Source organism: Stigmatopora nigra, chromosome 20 (genome assembly GCF_051989575.1).
Source record: "Stigmatopora nigra isolate UIUO_SnigA chromosome 20, RoL_Snig_1.1, whole genome shotgun sequence".
NCBI classification, from domain to species: Eukaryota; Metazoa; Chordata; class Actinopteri; order Syngnathiformes; family Syngnathidae; genus Stigmatopora; species Stigmatopora nigra.
Genome location: NC_135527.1, coordinates 5407684 through 5424600, shown reverse-complemented (window position 1 = coordinate 5424600; position 16917 = coordinate 5407684). Strand labels below are relative to the sequence as shown.

At 31.4% G+C, this 16917-nt stretch overlaps 2 protein-coding genes across 2 annotated transcripts; one reads left to right on the top strand and one right to left on the bottom strand.

The window, feature by feature from the left end:
• The first annotated feature begins 1557 nt into the window (after positions 1–1557).
• On the top strand, positions 1558–7537 carry LOC144213648 (FH1/FH2 domain-containing protein 1). Its single transcript, XM_077742217.1, has 8 exons — positions 1558–2004; positions 3044–3184; positions 3249–3431; positions 5130–5249; positions 5318–5479; positions 6656–6894; positions 6976–7171; positions 7248–7537. The coding sequence occupies exons 1-8, from the start codon at positions 1585–1587 to the stop codon at positions 7380–7382; spliced, it is 1596 nt and encodes a 531-aa protein (XP_077598343.1). The 5' UTR covers positions 1558–1584; the 3' UTR covers positions 7383–7537.
• Positions 7538–8961: 1424 nt separating this feature from the next.
• On the bottom strand, positions 8962–10116 carry ufsp1 (UFM1-specific peptidase 1). The gene has a single exon (XM_077742200.1). The coding sequence runs from the start codon at positions 10074–10076 to the stop codon at positions 9357–9359; it is 720 nt and encodes a 239-aa protein (XP_077598326.1). The 5' UTR covers positions 10077–10116; the 3' UTR covers positions 8962–9356.
• Between the last annotated feature and the right edge of the window lie 6801 nt (positions 10117–16917).

Sequence of the window (16917 nt, the reverse complement as noted above, 5' to 3'; positions counted from 1 at the left end):
GATTTTCCCCCTTTTAAATCAATAATTGTAATTTTTCAATCCTTTTTTTGTGTTTTTAGTTCAAAAATAATTTTGTAAAATCTAAAAATATACAAAAAAACCCTCAAATAAACATTGTTTTAATTCAAATCTACAAAAAAATGAATATTCAGGGCATTTAATACAGTTCTTTTAATACAGTTCTTTGAATACAGTTCTTTGAATACAGTTCTTTGAATACAGTTCTTTTAATACAGTTCTTTTAATACAGTTCTTTTAATACAGTTTTTTTAATACAGTTTTTTTAATACAGTTCTTTTAATACAGTTCTTTTAATACAGTTCTTTTAATACAGTTCTTTTAATACAGTTCTTTTAATAGTTCTTTTAATACAGTTCTTTTAATACAGTTCTTTCAATACAGTTCTTTCAATACAGTTCTTTCAATACAGTTCTTTCATACAGTTCTTTTAATACAGTTCTTTTAATACAGTTCTTTTATTACAGTTCTTTTATTACAGTTCTTTTAATACAGTTCTTTTAATACAGTTCTTTTAATACAGTTCTTTGAATACAGTTCTTTGAATACAGTTCTTTGAATACAGTTGTTTTAATACAGTTGTTTTAATACAGTTCTTTCAATACAGTTCTTTCAATACAGTTCTTTTAATACAGTTCTTTTAATACAGTTCTTTTAATACAGTTCTTTTAATACAGTTCTTTTAATACAGTTCTTCTAATACAGTTCTTCTAATACAGTTCTTTTAATACAGTTCTTTTAATCCAGTTCTTTTAATCCAGTTCTTTTAATCCAGTTCTTTTAATACAGTTCTTTTAATACAGTTCTTTTAATACAGTTCTTTTAATACAGTTCTTTTAATACAGTTCTTCTAATACAGTTCTTTTAATACAGTTCTTCTAATACAGTTCTTTTAATACAGTTCTTCTAATACAGTTCTTCTAATACAGTTCTTCTAATACAGTTCTTCTAATACAGTTCTTCTAATACAGTTCTTCTAATACAGTTCTTCTAATACAGTTCTTCTAATACAGTTCTTCTAATACAGTTCTTCTAATACAGTTCTTCTAATACAGTTCTTCTAATACAGTTCTTTTAATACAGTTCTTTTAATACAGTTCTTTTAATACAGTTCTTTTAATACAGTTCTTTTAATACAGTTCTTTTAATAGAGTTCTTTTAATACAGTTCTTTTAATACAGTTCTTTTAATACAGTTCTTTTAATACAGTTCTTTTTACAGATGTAGTTCTTTTAATCCATTTATAAAAAAAAATAAATCTAAATATTATACCTAAAATGGCCTGTGAACCAACCCGAGTCTGACACCCCTACCCTAAAACCTTAAACAGGTCAAAGCGTCTCCTGTTAGTCTCCTGTAGTCCCTCAAGAGGCCACTGGGGACAACTTTAGACATACAAACCAGTAGATACCATCACCCAGAAGCCCATGTGTATACAAGAACCAATCCAAACAGGAGATGGAACCCCGATAAGAAAAGGGCGCAACATAAATAAACTTCAACAACCTATTGGTGTCCCTTTTAGACTGAAAATGGAGTAAAACAAGTCAAGATCATCTCAACCTCATGATGGAGTCTAAGGATTTAGAGCGACCTCTCAAAGCGACCACTCGTCTTCGCCTCAATGCGTTTGACTTCACGGATCTTTGGGATGACGAAGACTTCGAGTTCGAGTCTGAAGAAGGAGAAAGTACCCCAACTAAAGAAGTATTTTGTAGGATCTTAGGACCACCACCACCACCACCGCCTCTTCTAGACCTCCAAATATTCAAGGGTTCACCCAAGAGAGACCTTTCACAAAGTACTACCCTAAAACTTCACTGGCGCGCATTGCATAATGTAGCGACGCTACCTAGGAGTACTCACTTTGGGTCTAAGACCATCTGGACCACCATGGAACCGGTACAGCTGGATACGGAAAGATTGGCGTTCTTGTTCGAATGGAAGGCCAACAATCCCACCACGAGCCTCGTTAGTGGACAACGGGTAAGATTGGTCGCCGATATGTGATTCCCAAGTGAAAATGACTCAAATGAGTACATAGTTTTGATAATTTGGTACTGAAATATGATAGTTTTTAAGCATTTTCTATCCAAAACAATGTATTAAGGACCGCCCACTTTATACCTGAGATTCTGGTTGTGACATCACAACCAGAATTGATCATTTTTAGCGTTGAACTAGCTTAAGGACCGCCCACTTTATACCTGACATTCTGGTTGTGACATCACAACAGGATTTGATCGTTTTTAGCATTGAACTAGCTCAAGGACCGCCCACTTTATACCTGAGATTCTGGTTGTGACATCACAACCCGAATTGATCATTTTTAGCGTTGAACTAGCTCAAGGACCGCCCACTTTATACCTGAGATTCTGGTTGTGACATCACAACCCGAATTGATCATTTCTAGCGTTGAACTAGCTCAAGGACCGCCCACTTTATACCTGAGATTCTGGTTGTGACATCACAACCCGAATTGATCATTTTTAGCATTGAACTCGTTCAAGGACCGCCCACTTTATACCTGAGATTCTGGTTGTGACATCACAACATGAATTGATCAATTTAAGCGTTGAACTAGCTCAAGGACCGCCCACTTTATACCTGAGATTCTGGTTGTGACATCACAACATGAATTGATCATTTTTAGCGTTGAACTAGATCAAGGACCGCCCACTTTATACCTGAGATTCTGGTTGTGACATCACAACATGAATTGATAATTTCTAGTGTTGAACTAGCTTGACAGGGCAAAAAAAAACTTCACGTAAGATAATAGGTAGCATTTCAGTTTATTTAGTTTGTGTAGGTTTTTTGGGGTGTGTAACAATGGGTAGGCAGTTGAAATGATTGCAAAACCACCATACGCGGGGCGTATGTTTGACACCCCTGTCCTAAACCCTTTAAACATGATTTTTAAACAAATTGTGAATCAAGGGACGGCTTAAAAGAGACGATTTTAAGGCAATTTTAAGGGCACGGCTTATACGCAGGTATTTTTTTTTTGTTCTTTTCAAACCAGAAACAAATGTCAGTCTCTGTTTTGGGACTAAAACGAAGCAACAACATCACCATCACCCTAAATCGCTTACCCCCAACTCACCTCCTCCCGCCTGCTATATATAGCATGGATGCTAGCGTATTGGACCGAGAAGATCTTCAGGTACGATTTCCTTGCCTAGCGCTATCGCTAACGTTTTGACGGAGATTTTTTGTTTTGTTTAAAGCGCCTACAAATGCTTCTCCCGACTAAAGAGGAGATGAATCTAATTAAGGAAGCTAAGATCCAGCACCCCAACGCCAATCTCGCTCCAGCGGAACTTTGCTTACTGGTTTTGGGTGAGATTCCTCATCTGAGCTCTAGGCTTCACCTGTGGGCTTTTGTGCAAGATTATGACTCGTTAGAGCAGGTGAGTAGTAGTCGTTTTTATTAGCATAGTACTGCTACAATGGTGTTACTTTGTTTTTATTAGCTTAGCATTGAAAAGATTTGTTTTTAAAGTAGTTTTGTTCGTTTATAACTGTTAGCATAGCACTTTTTCACATAACTACTGTATTAGCCCATCATGCAAAAACGGGGGAATTTGATTGGACAATAGCTTTAAGTTAAGTTTAGCTTTGATTATTTGTTTTTATTCGTGAAATTGTTTGTTTTGAAAGTGGTTTAACTGTTTTTTTTATTCAATAAAGAGAAAACACTTCCGTCTAGTAACAAAAAAACTACTGTATGGGCCCGAATATAAGACGACGCCTTCTTTTTGAACACTGAATTCATTTTTTTATACATTAATTAATGAGTACAGCTGAAAGAATTGATTATAACAATATATTGGAAAGAAAAATCTATTTTTTTCAGTCAAATCATGCAAAAACTGTCCATCACATCTGTAGATTTAAATATGTAAACTAAAAGTACAATTATATTTGTAGATGAATGGATTCTGATTTTTTTTTGGACAGTAAATTAACCAATCAGTGTTCAGCATTCGCTTTAAAGATATCTTGTGAATTTTTCTGTCTTATTTCAATGCAAAAAACATCGTCAGGGGTGTCAGACTCGGGTTGGTTCGCGGGCCGCATTAACGTCAACTTGATTTCACGTGGGCTGGACCATTTTAGATATAATGTTTAGATTTTATTTTTTAGATATAAATGGATTAATGTACTGGATTAAAAGCCCTGAATATTGAGTTTTTTTATAGATCTAAAACAATGTTTATTTTAGCTTTTTAAAATATAATATATATATATATATATATTATATATATATATATATATTATATTATTATATTATTTTATTATTTTATTATTATATTATTATATTATTATATTATTTTATTATTTTATTATTTTATTATTTTATTATTTTATTATTTTATTATTTTATTATTTTATTATTTTATTATTTTATTATTTTATTATTTTATTATTTTATTATTTTATTATTTTATTATTTTATTATTATATTATTATATTATTATATTAATATATTTTTATATTATATTATTATATTATATTTACAAAATGATTTTTGAACTAAAACAGAAAAAATGATTAAAATATTACAATGATTGATTTAAAAGGACAAAAATCAGGAAATTTAATATACATCTATACTCTTCATTTTAATTTCATCCTAAAACACCAAATCAACACTCATCATTTACTTTCCCGGGCCACAAAAAAATGATGCGGCGGACCAGATTTGACCCCCGGGCCGCCACTTTGACACGTGATGTAAACATTTAACTATGTAAACTAAAATGCAATCATTTGTAAATGAATAGCTTCTAGTTTTTGAATTGTATTTATTTATAATAATCTATAGCCATATATATATATATATATATATATATATATATATATATATATATATATATATATATATATATATATATATATATATATATATATATATATATATATATATATATATATATATATATATATATATATATATATATATATATATATATATATATATATATATATATATATATATATATATATATATATATATACATACACATATACATACATACATATATAATCAACAAGCTGCAGCCTTTCAACATACATACCATTGAAGTACCACCCTGTACCAGCAGGAGATCGCCAAACCTCTCTTCTACCTGAAGCAAGCCATGGAGCAATTGGCAGGCAGCCAGACCTTCAAACGCGTCCTGGCAACAGTGTTAGCCATTGGTAACTTTCTCAATGGATGCAAGGTTAGCATAAAGTGCTATTTAGCGCCATTCCATGCTCTGACCGCCATTAACCGTCTGTTGAACCCCAGGCTCGTGGTTTTGAGCTAAGCTACCTGAGCAAGTTATCCCAAGTGAGGGACACGCGTTCCCGACAGCCTCTTCTACACCACGTTTGTGTACTACTTCAACAGCTTTACCCAGAATCCTCGGACCTCTACTCGGACTTGACGACAGTGAGCAAAGCTGGAAAGGTGATGTATGCTCGTTTACTGTATTAGCCCGAATATAAGACGACCCCGATTATAAGATGGGCCTTTGAAGTTGAAAAAAAGACTTTTGAATTGAACTTTTATACACAAAATAATGAGAGGGAATCTGAAACAAATAATTATAATAATACAGTCATACCTCTACTTAAAAATGCATCTAGGTACAACATTTTCAGGTTACCAAGTTTTTCTATATGCAATTGAGTGACTTATGAAATCACCCAAAAGGTCAATGCATTTTCTCACCCGTTATTTTAATTTGAAAATATTACTGCGTCTGCATTGATTCTCATTTAAGAACGTATGTGTCAAAGTGGCGGCCCGGGGGCCAAATCTGTCCCGCCACATCATTTTGTGCGGGTCGGGAAAGTAAATCACGAGTGCCGACTTTCTGTTTTTGGATCAAATTAAAATGAAGAGTATAGATGTATATTACATTTCCTGATTTTCCCCCTTTTTAATCAATAATTGTAATTTTTAATCCATTTTCTCTGTGTTTTTAGTTCAAAAATCATTTTGTAAAATCTAAAAATATATTTAAAACAGCTTAAATAAACATTGTTTTAGATCTATAAAAACAGAATATTGAGGGCTTTTAATCCAGTTCTTTTAACCCATTTATGAACTTTTTTAAAAAATATTATATATAAAATTGTGCAGCCCATGTGAAATCAAGTTGACGTTAAAGCGGCCCGCAAACCAACCCGTGTCTGAAACCCTTGTTTTATACAAAACTGGGATACTTTGGCAATTTTAAAAGGTTTAGTTGGTACGTGTGCTAAAACCGTGAAAAGAATTAGATAATTTACATATAAAGTGCACCTCTACTTACGAAATTTTCAAGTTATGAAAAAGTTTTGGAACCAAAATAAATTGAGGACTGTTATTTTGTTTTATTCAAATCATTCAAAATGTCTCGGAACATTTAAATATGCAAATATTTGCAATTATACTTGGATAATGACAATACAAACTGTCAATATAGTTAAATTAACCATCATAGGTTCAGCATTCGCTCTAAAGTTATCGGGCGCCATCTGGTGTTGTGAATGGGTATAACATCTAGCCCCCGATTTTAAGACGACTAACATTTTTTTCCGTCTTATTTCAATGCAAAAAAAATCGTCTTATAATCGAGCCATTTTGCATTTACTACAGTGTGAATACTCACTAGTCCGGGCAGACCTGGACCACCTTCAAACCTTGACGTCAGGGTCCTGGGAGAAAATGAAGGCTTTGGATCGAGTAGACGAGTATCAAGGAATAAAATGCCAGAAGAAGAAAACTGTCCAAGACGGCCAAAATTCAGGACTTCGACAAAGGTTGCCAAATCTTTTAAAGGAATGTGAGGACAGAACTAAAGTCCTGAAAGCCGTTTATCGTCGGGTAATCAACAGGTGGGTTTTAAGCTCTGAATGTATCAAAATTAGTTTGTTTACCCTCAAAATGGACAACAAATTCTGCATCTATGTTGCCAGGTTCCACTCTTTCCTGCTTTTCTTGGGTTACTCCAAAGCTATGGTACGAGAAACCAGACCTGAAGACTTTTGTAAAAGCATAAGTAACTTCGCCTTAGAGTTCCGGGCTGCTTGGCAAAACGCTGTCCTTCAAAAAGAAGGCGTGGCTAGAAGCCCACCTGCAAGACGAGACAAAAATCAACCATCTCAGATGCGTGTAATGCAAAATTAGCATTTTAAGAGGAATTTAGGGAGAATCTGGCAACTCATTTGGTCTGTTTTGTTGCAACTAGGAAAGTGAGAGACATTTTACCTTGGAGGACGTCTTGAGGACACCCGAGTCCATCGTCAGGATGGATGGAACTCAACCTCGACAACGCAGGAGGATGCCAAACATCGCAAGTGTCTTAAAAAAAAACAAATCCTGATTAATAAATGGAGGACTCCTTCCTACACCACTACAGTGCCAAAAGATCAAAATTAGATCTCACGTTTACACTCAAATTACCCCAAAAATCATATTTTGAGTCCATAAGAATGTATACAAATAGTAGCGTATTGGGCCGAATATAAGACGATGTTTTTTTTTAATTGAAATAAGACTGGAAAAGTATTGGTTGTCTAAATAATCAGCGTCTACACATTATACACATTCACAACGCTAGATGGCGCCAGTTATCTTTAAAGAAAATGATGAACGCTGTGATTTTTTGAATTTTGTTGTTTTATCACAGTAGATTAGTTCATTTTACTTTAATTTATATATTTAAATGTTCAGAATGTAAGATGTGATTTTTTGCATGATTTGAATGAGGCAAAATAACAAGATTTTTCTCTCAATTGTAATGTTAGTCGTTTTTTCAGATGTAGTCTTTATATATATATATATATATATATATATATATATATATATATATATATATATATATATATATATATATATATATATATATATATATATATATATATATATATATATATATATATATATATATATATATATATATATATATATATATATATATATATATATATATATATATATATATATATATATATATATATATATATATATATATATATATATATATATATATATATATATATATATATATATATATATATATATATATATATATATATATATATATATATATATATATATATATATATATATATATATATATATGTATATATGTATATATGTATATATATATGTATATATATATATATATATATATATATATATATATATATATATATATATATATATATATATATATATATATATATATATATATATATATATATATATATATATATATATATATATATATATATATATATATATATATATATATATATATATATATATATATATATATATATATATATATATATATATATATATATATATATATATATATATATATATATATATATATATATATATATGTATATATGTATATATATATATATATATATATATATATATATATATATATATATATATATATATATATATATATATATATATATATATATATATATATATATATATATATATATATATATATATATATATATATATATATATATATATATATATATATATATATATATATATATATATATATATATATATATATATATATATATATATATATATATATATATATATATATATATATATATATATATATATATATATATATATATATATATATATATATATGTATATATATGACCAACTTTATTTGGTTTAAAAACAGGCAAATGATAATCATATTGAAGAAGTGATTATTGAAACAAAAATATGGATCACTGCACATCATCCAAAAATATGGAAAATATTTTGTCTTATTTTGAAATGCAAAAAAAAGCTTAGGGTCATGAAACTTTTGAGATGCAAATAGGTGCCCCAAAATGCAAAATAAGTTAAAAAAACGTTAATACTACATTTCCTATATCCGTTATTTTATTTTTAAATTTAGCTAGACGATTTCTCTACACCACATGTGTCAAAGTGGCGGCCCGGGGGCCAAATCTGGCCTGCCGCATCATTTTGTGCGGCCCGGGAAAGTAAATCATGAGTGCATACTTTGTTTTAGTATCAAATCAAAATGAACAGTATAGATGTTTATTAAATTTCCTGATTGTCCCCCTTTTAAATCAATATTTGTAACTTTTTAATCCATTTATTTCTGTGTTTTTCATTCAAAAATCATTGTGTAAAATCCCAAAATATATTAAAAAAGTTCAAATAAACATTGTTTCAGATCTATAAAAAACTGAATATTTGGGGCTTTTAATCCAGTTCTTTTAATTCATTTATTTAATAAAAAATCTAAATATATCTAAAATAGTCCAGCCCACGTGAAATCAAGTCTGACACCCTTGCCCTATCCCATTTGAGTTTTTACATCCGTCTGTGGTAAACAAAGATTATAAAAAGAAGATTGATTAAACTGTGAAAGTCTTTTCCACTCAACCCAACCCCGTTTTTGTGTCTCCTCTCTCCCCAACTGACGTCCATGATAGTGAGGGTCCACAATAAGCAGATAGCTCCCATCAGTCCCAGTACAGACCCCTAAAATCCCCTTGGACGAGTTGTCCCTGTCCCCACCCATCATTACAGGACAAGAGTTCTTGGCAAAGTGTTGATGAAGTTCTTCCACGGCTACCAGATCCAGTTCGGTTCCCCCACTTCTGATGTGGACCAACTTAGAAGGAACATTGTAAAAATAAGAGAGGACTAAAGACGCTTCAAATGTCCCAATCCAGTCTTTGGAACCTAGAAATGGGCGTGGTTTGTCCATCATGGTCACCAAGGCTTGTTGGATTTCTGGGATTTTCGGCGGGGGTCTTTTGGGTACCCCTTCAACGTTGTGGATCAGCCAGGACGCCATAGTCTGGAGGGTTCGATATCCACACCCCCAACCGCGGTCGTCTTGACCATCGCAACCGTAATGGTAGTACTGGTAGTCGCCGTCCACGATAGTCATTTTCAACGGGTCTGCAACCGGGGGAGGCAAACCTCGGTGGATGTTCGTTAAAAGAGGAATCGCAGTCGCGGTAAAAGGGGAGTTTTCGGAAGAATATCCGCCCCAATTTATCGCCATGTTGACTTTAATCGTGAATTAGATTTGGATCATTTTTTAAATATAGGGGTTTTAAAGCCCCGTTGATGCGACTTCCGGGTTTGGTGCAATTGTTATTGTCTTCCGTAAACTACCGTGACTTCCGGTAAAAAAGAAACGTTCTGGTAAAAAAATGTTCTGGTCAATGAGATTCAATTATTTTTTTTGTTTTATTATTTTATTGTTTTCATTTTTTTCAATGATGATAGCAAAAAGGTTGTTAGGAAATGGATTATTATATTTTTGTATCTAAAAATAGAAGTTAATTCATTAAAAAGTTTGTTTTCTCCACATAGCTAACTCTAAAAATGACATAAAACATTTATTAAACGCTAAAAAAACAACTACTTTCTTCAATATGAGCCCATTTGATGTGAAAATAAAATATAGACATCCTAATAACTGACATTTTAATGATCTTGTGTGAATTTACTCTGATAGATACAATTTTTTAAAGGAAATCTGTCATAACTAACCGGAAATGGAAGCTTTGGAATTGCCTTTTGTGTAAAAATGAGAAAGGTGGATTATTTATTTTTTTATTTGTTAAAATGATTTATAATTACATATAAACAGATGTATACATTTCTTAAAATTAGTAAGCATGTCATGGATTAATTAAACAATTAAAATTATTAAAAATAACAAACAAGGAAAATGTATGGCATTAATACGACAGTCAGGACACAAAATTGTTGTTTTGCGCAGATATTCTAGTTTATTCATCATCATTTCTTCAGAATTCCAACAGGGGGCACTGTGAAACAGGTGGAGCATCTTTAAAAGGCATAGTAAGACCTTCCTAAAAATGATAACATGATTGTTTTAATATTAATATGATATGGCGCATACAAAAATCAATGTATGGAGCATTTACTTTGAAAAGTTATTGAGTATAATTTAGTCAATAATATAAAGTATTTGAAGGCAGTGTTGGTTGGGCTTCAGCCATAAAAAATGGATGAATGAGTCAATCATTGCCATGTTTGCCTTTGCTTGGACATATAAGTGTGGGCACAAGGTTAATCAAATAAAGTTTGTGTGTAGATGGGAATTTAATCTATGCTGTGACTGATTAGAATGACAAATTGAAAAACCGCGAGTCCACATCTTATCTGTGAGAACAATGTTGGAGCCATATAGTGGAAAATTAAATACTAGCCACTAATGAATTTGCCATGTCCAAATATTGACTGGAGTTTAACTATTGTGAGACAAAATGGCGCCAAAGATTCACATGTCATTATGGTCAAGGCCGGTTTTGGGAATTTTTTAGTCTTTTTATTATTATTATTCTTTGGAACATGTATATGAGGCTATAATCAATAGCTTGTTAAGTCCTTCCTTTGATTTTGGACACATGAAAAGTCTTGCTAGGAAGTTGGTCTGTAACGAGCTAGTTCATATATGGTGTCAAAGTGGCGGTCCGGGGGCCAAATCTGGCCCGCTGCATCATTTTGTGTGGCCCAGGAAAGTGTCGACTTTTTGTTTTAGGATCAAATTAAAATGAAGAGTATAGATGTATATTAAATTCCCTGATTTCCCCCTTTTAAATCAATAATTGTGTTTAAAAATAATTTTGTAAAATCTAAAGATATAAAAAAAGCTAAAATAAACATTGTTTTAGATCTATGAAAAACTGAATATTCAGGTCTTTTAATCCAGTTCTTTTAATCCGTTTATTTAAAAAAAAAATCTAATTTGTATTTTTATCGTTCCCTAAAACAGAGGTGTCAAAGTGGCGGCCCGGGGGCCAAATCCTGGCCCGCCACATCATTTTGTGTGGCCCGGGAAAGTAAATGACGAGGGCCGACTTTCTGTTTTAGAAACAAATTAAAATGAAGAGTATAGATGTATATTAAATTTCCTGGATTTCCCCCTTTTAAATCAATAATTGCCATTTTTTAATCAATTTTTCTGTGTTTTTAGTTTGAAAATCCTCTTGTAAAATCTAAAAATATACAAAAAAAGCTAACATAAACATCGTTTTAGATCTATAAAAAACTGAATATTCAGGGCCTTTAATCCATTGATATAAAAAAAATCTAAATATTATATCTAAAATGGTCCGGCCCACGTGAAATCAAGTTGACGTTAAAGCGGCTCAATCTAAATATTATATCTAAAATGGTCCGGCCCACGTGAAATCAAGTTGACGTTAAAGCGGCTCACGAACCAACCCGAGTCTGACATCCTTGGTCTAATTCAGGCATGGGCAAACTACGGCCCCCAGGCCACATCCAGCCCGCGAGGCCTTTTAACCTGGCCCGCCAACGTTGTCCAAACAATGTTTTTTTTCCCTCCAAGATGGCGCCGTCATGCGGAAGCCAGTGGCAGTAGCTCTGTCCACTCTTATTTTTTTTCCGTGTTTTCCAGCCCTTCCATCTTATTTAAAATGACAATTTAATATTTCTTAATATATTCTTTGTTTCTTTACTTTGTACTTTATACTTTTTATTTTAATGAGTGATGAGTATGTTAATACTTAAGTCCTTTTTTTCTGTTTATGTTTCATATGTACTGTTAACGGATGCACTTTTTTATATGTATCACATCTTGTGCTGACCCCGCCCATCTGTCAAATTTTTAAACTCAATGTGGCCCCCGGGCCGAAAGATTTACCCACCCTTGATCTACTTTGTCATCAAGATGGCGGCACCCTGAGCGAGTAACATTGTATTTTTGTCTGATTTCATTCATAAACGTCAAAATTAATTTTGTTTAGCATTGTATCTGTTTATCTTTTCTCTATTTTGAAATAAATGACCGTATCGGCCACATGGCGTCATAGCGTTTTGTTTATGTTGACTTTTTATGCGCATATAAGCCTTATCTTTGATTCAATCATCATATTTTTAGCGCCAAATACAGCATATATGCCAGAAAATACAATAAATTGACAGGTATGGTTTTACTTAAAGATGTTTTACAGGATTGATGACAACAACCGTAATCAGAGGGAAATCTCATCAACCTGTTTCCCGGACTATCTCACGTCATATAAACGGAAAAAAGGAATTCCGGCCCCCCAGTCGTCGTCTCCTACGTCTCCCCTCCATTCTTTTATGTGAACTTCCTGTCTTGTGTCGCGCCAGAGCCAGAGACGTTAGGTCAATTAATGGAATGGACGCCGGCCGACGTCCCTCGACCCCTTGAAAACCCCCCGCGGCCCCCTCCCACCTGATAACGAAGCATGGCTCGCGGCACGTACCTTGTCTCCGTCCCCCCACGTTCTTTGGCGAGCTCAGACATAAGTAAACATCGCAGTGGGAGAGCAAACAGTGCAACAATCTATCAACAATGTCTCCGCAAAGACAACGTGGTGGTGCTTAGGCTTTTCCAGGAATTTAAAGGAAAGTCTTCACTTACCTGGACTTAAAAATTGGAGATTATTCTTTCAATTGGAATTATTTAAAGTTATTGATTGATGAATTCAATGTAATGTAAACCAAGAAATAAATTTATTTTGTGTGTCGATTTTTCTTCAAATTCAACAAAATTGCAAAAAAGAAATTTAAAAATAAATATACAGATAAACCACACCCTTAAAATCGTTAAATTTGACAATTTCTCGCATATAAGCCGCCTCCCACATAAACCACACCCCCTAAAATTGCCTTAAAATCTTAAATTTGACAATTTCTCGCATATAAGCCTCCCCACAGATAAACCACACGTCAAAATTGCCTTAAAATCTTAAATTTGACAATTTCTCGCATATAAGCCTCCCCACAGATAAACCAGACCCTCAAAATTGCCTTAAAATCATTAAATTTGATAATTTCTCGCATATAAGCCACCCTGTAGATAAACCACACCCTTAAAATACCCTTGTAATCATTAAATTTGACAATTTCTCACATATAAGCCACCCCCACAGATAAGCCACAGCCTTAAAATCTTAAATTTGACAATTCCTCGCATATAAGCCGCCTCCGACATAAACCACACCCCCTAAAATAGCCTTAAAATCTTAAATTTGACAATTTCTCGCGTATAAGCCGCCCCACAAATAACCCACACCCTTGGAATTGCCTTAAAAACGTTATATTTGACAATTTCTCGCATATAAGCCACCTCCCAGATAAACCACAGCCTTAAAAATTGCATTAAACACATTATATTTGACAATTTCTCGCATATAAGCCGCCCTACAGATAAACCAGACCCTTAAAATTGCCTTTAAATCATTACATTTGACAATTTCTCGCATATAAGCCGCCACACATAAACCACACCCTTAAAGTTGCCTTAAATCATTAAATTTTACAATTTCTCACATATAAGACGCCACAAATATAAACCGTACCCTTATTATTAATTTTTAAATTTGACAATTTATCATGTATATAGCTAATTCAGAAGACAGAATTAAGCTAACGCGCATATCAAAACGTCGCTAGCTCCAATGCTATAACATGCAAATGGGTTTTATTTATACAATTCATTAAAAAATGTCCAAACAACTTTGGCCAAAAATAATAAACATACTTCTAAACTCAACAAATGCATAAGAAACATATTAGCTAATGATAAAACAACTAAATAAAAAAAACACAAAAATACACATAAAACATACATAAAGACAAATAAACAGATAAATACATATATAAATACATAAACTAAATAAATACATATATGAATACATAAACAAAAGAAACAAATATATGAATAAATAAAATAAATATATAAACGAATAAGTAAACAAAATAGATAAATGTATAATTAAATTAACAAATAAATTAAATAAATGAATAAATAAATAAACATAAATAGATAAATGAATAAATATTAAATACATGAATGAATGAATAAATAAACATAAATAGATAAATGAATAAATATTAAATAAATGAATGAATAAATAAAAACATAAATATATAGATAACCAAATAAATAAATACAAAATAAATCAAAAAATAAATCAATACATAAATGCATATAATTAAATAAATACATGAATGAATAAATGAATAAATAAATGAATAAATAAATGAATAAATAAATGAATAAATAAATGAATAAATAAATGAATAAATAAATAAATAAATAAATGAATAAATAAATGAATAAATCAATGAATAAATCAATGAATAAATCAATGAATAAATAAATGAATAAATAAATGAATAAATAAATGAATAAATAAATGAAAAAATAAATGAATAAATAAATGAAAAAATGAATGAATAAATAAATGAATAAATCAATGAATAAATAAATGAATAAATAAATGAATAAATAAATGAATAAATAAATGAATAAATAAATGAATAAATAAATGAATACATAAATGAATAAATAAATGAATAAATAAATGAATAAATAAATGAATAAATAAATGAATAAATAAATGAATAAATAAATGAATAAATAAACGAATAAATAAACGAATAAATAAATGAATAAATAAATGAATAAATAAATGAATAAATAAATGAATAAATAAATGAATAAATAAATGAATAAATAAATGAAAAAATAAATGAATAAATAAATGAAAAAATAAATGAATAAATACATGAATAAATACATGAATAAATAAATGAATAAATAAAAATAAATAATCATTAGGCTTATGTGTACTGTACAGTATCATGCAGAAAGCAGTTGCTATTCATTCACAAGGGTAGCAGGGGGTGCTGGAGCCTATCCCTGACAACTATGGAACACCCTGAATCAATGGCCAGCCAATCGCACGCTCCCACTCATCCCGAAGAGCAATTTGGAGTGATCAATTAACTTAGCATAAATATTTTCGGGATAAGAGAGTACCCAGAAAAAACCCACACAAGCCCAGGTAGAACACATTTTATTCCAAAATCAATCAAATGAATAAAAAAAAAACTTTCAAAACAAACCGTTGCATCGCCATTTTAATACTAAATCAAAGCAGATTTTGATAAAGTCTATCAGACGAGTTCACCCGCATAACAGCTACTTTGGGTAACTACCAGGAAGGATGAATGGCTTTTAATAGCTTCGCTTCCATGAGGTCATGGCGGGAAAGTTTGATACCGGGCATGCCGATCCGGTGCGGTTGATTGGCCCCGTTTTGGTGGCCAGCCAATCACACGCGTTTGTTTGACTGAGGGCCATTTGTGTCGTCATGTCACAAGGAAGCTATATCATGTCTCGCCAATTTTAGAAACACTATCTGCTCACACTAGCGAGGGTGCCGTGAACGGGATTCCTGGAATGCCTCCCCTCCTTCTTCCTGTTGCAGAAAATTTCATTTTCATTTTAATGACGCTTTTAATTTGAAAGAGAGCTGATTTGTAGAGAAAAGTATTTTTGTTGGGAATGGTAGGAAAAGTAAGACTCGTTTTGATTGGTTCTCACAAAGAATGGTCGTTTCCATGGCGATGATGTTTTTTTAGCTAAAAAAATGGCAAAATTTGGGTAAATTTGGATAATATCATTTGTTAGATACTGAAATGTACTCAAATGAGGCTTTTATTATGGTACTTGCGCTAGCTTGAATTAGCATGTTAGCTAAATATTTAGTTGTTTAAATTTAACAATTAAATTCATTATTTGGATTGAATGTTTAAATGTATGATTTAGATTTAGCAATTTTTATTCAGTAAGAAAGATTTAAGTTAAGCTAAATATTGCTAATTTTATTTAGTTACTCCCTCTTCTTTGAATTAGCATATTAGCTAAACATTTGGTTTAGATTTAACATAAATTTGAATTTTAAAATGTATAATTAATAGTTTACATTTACGATTTAGATTTAGCAATTCTTAATTTGAAACAAAGATTGAAGTTGTGAAATATTGTTGGTTTATTTTGTAATTTCTGGTTGTTTGAATTAGCA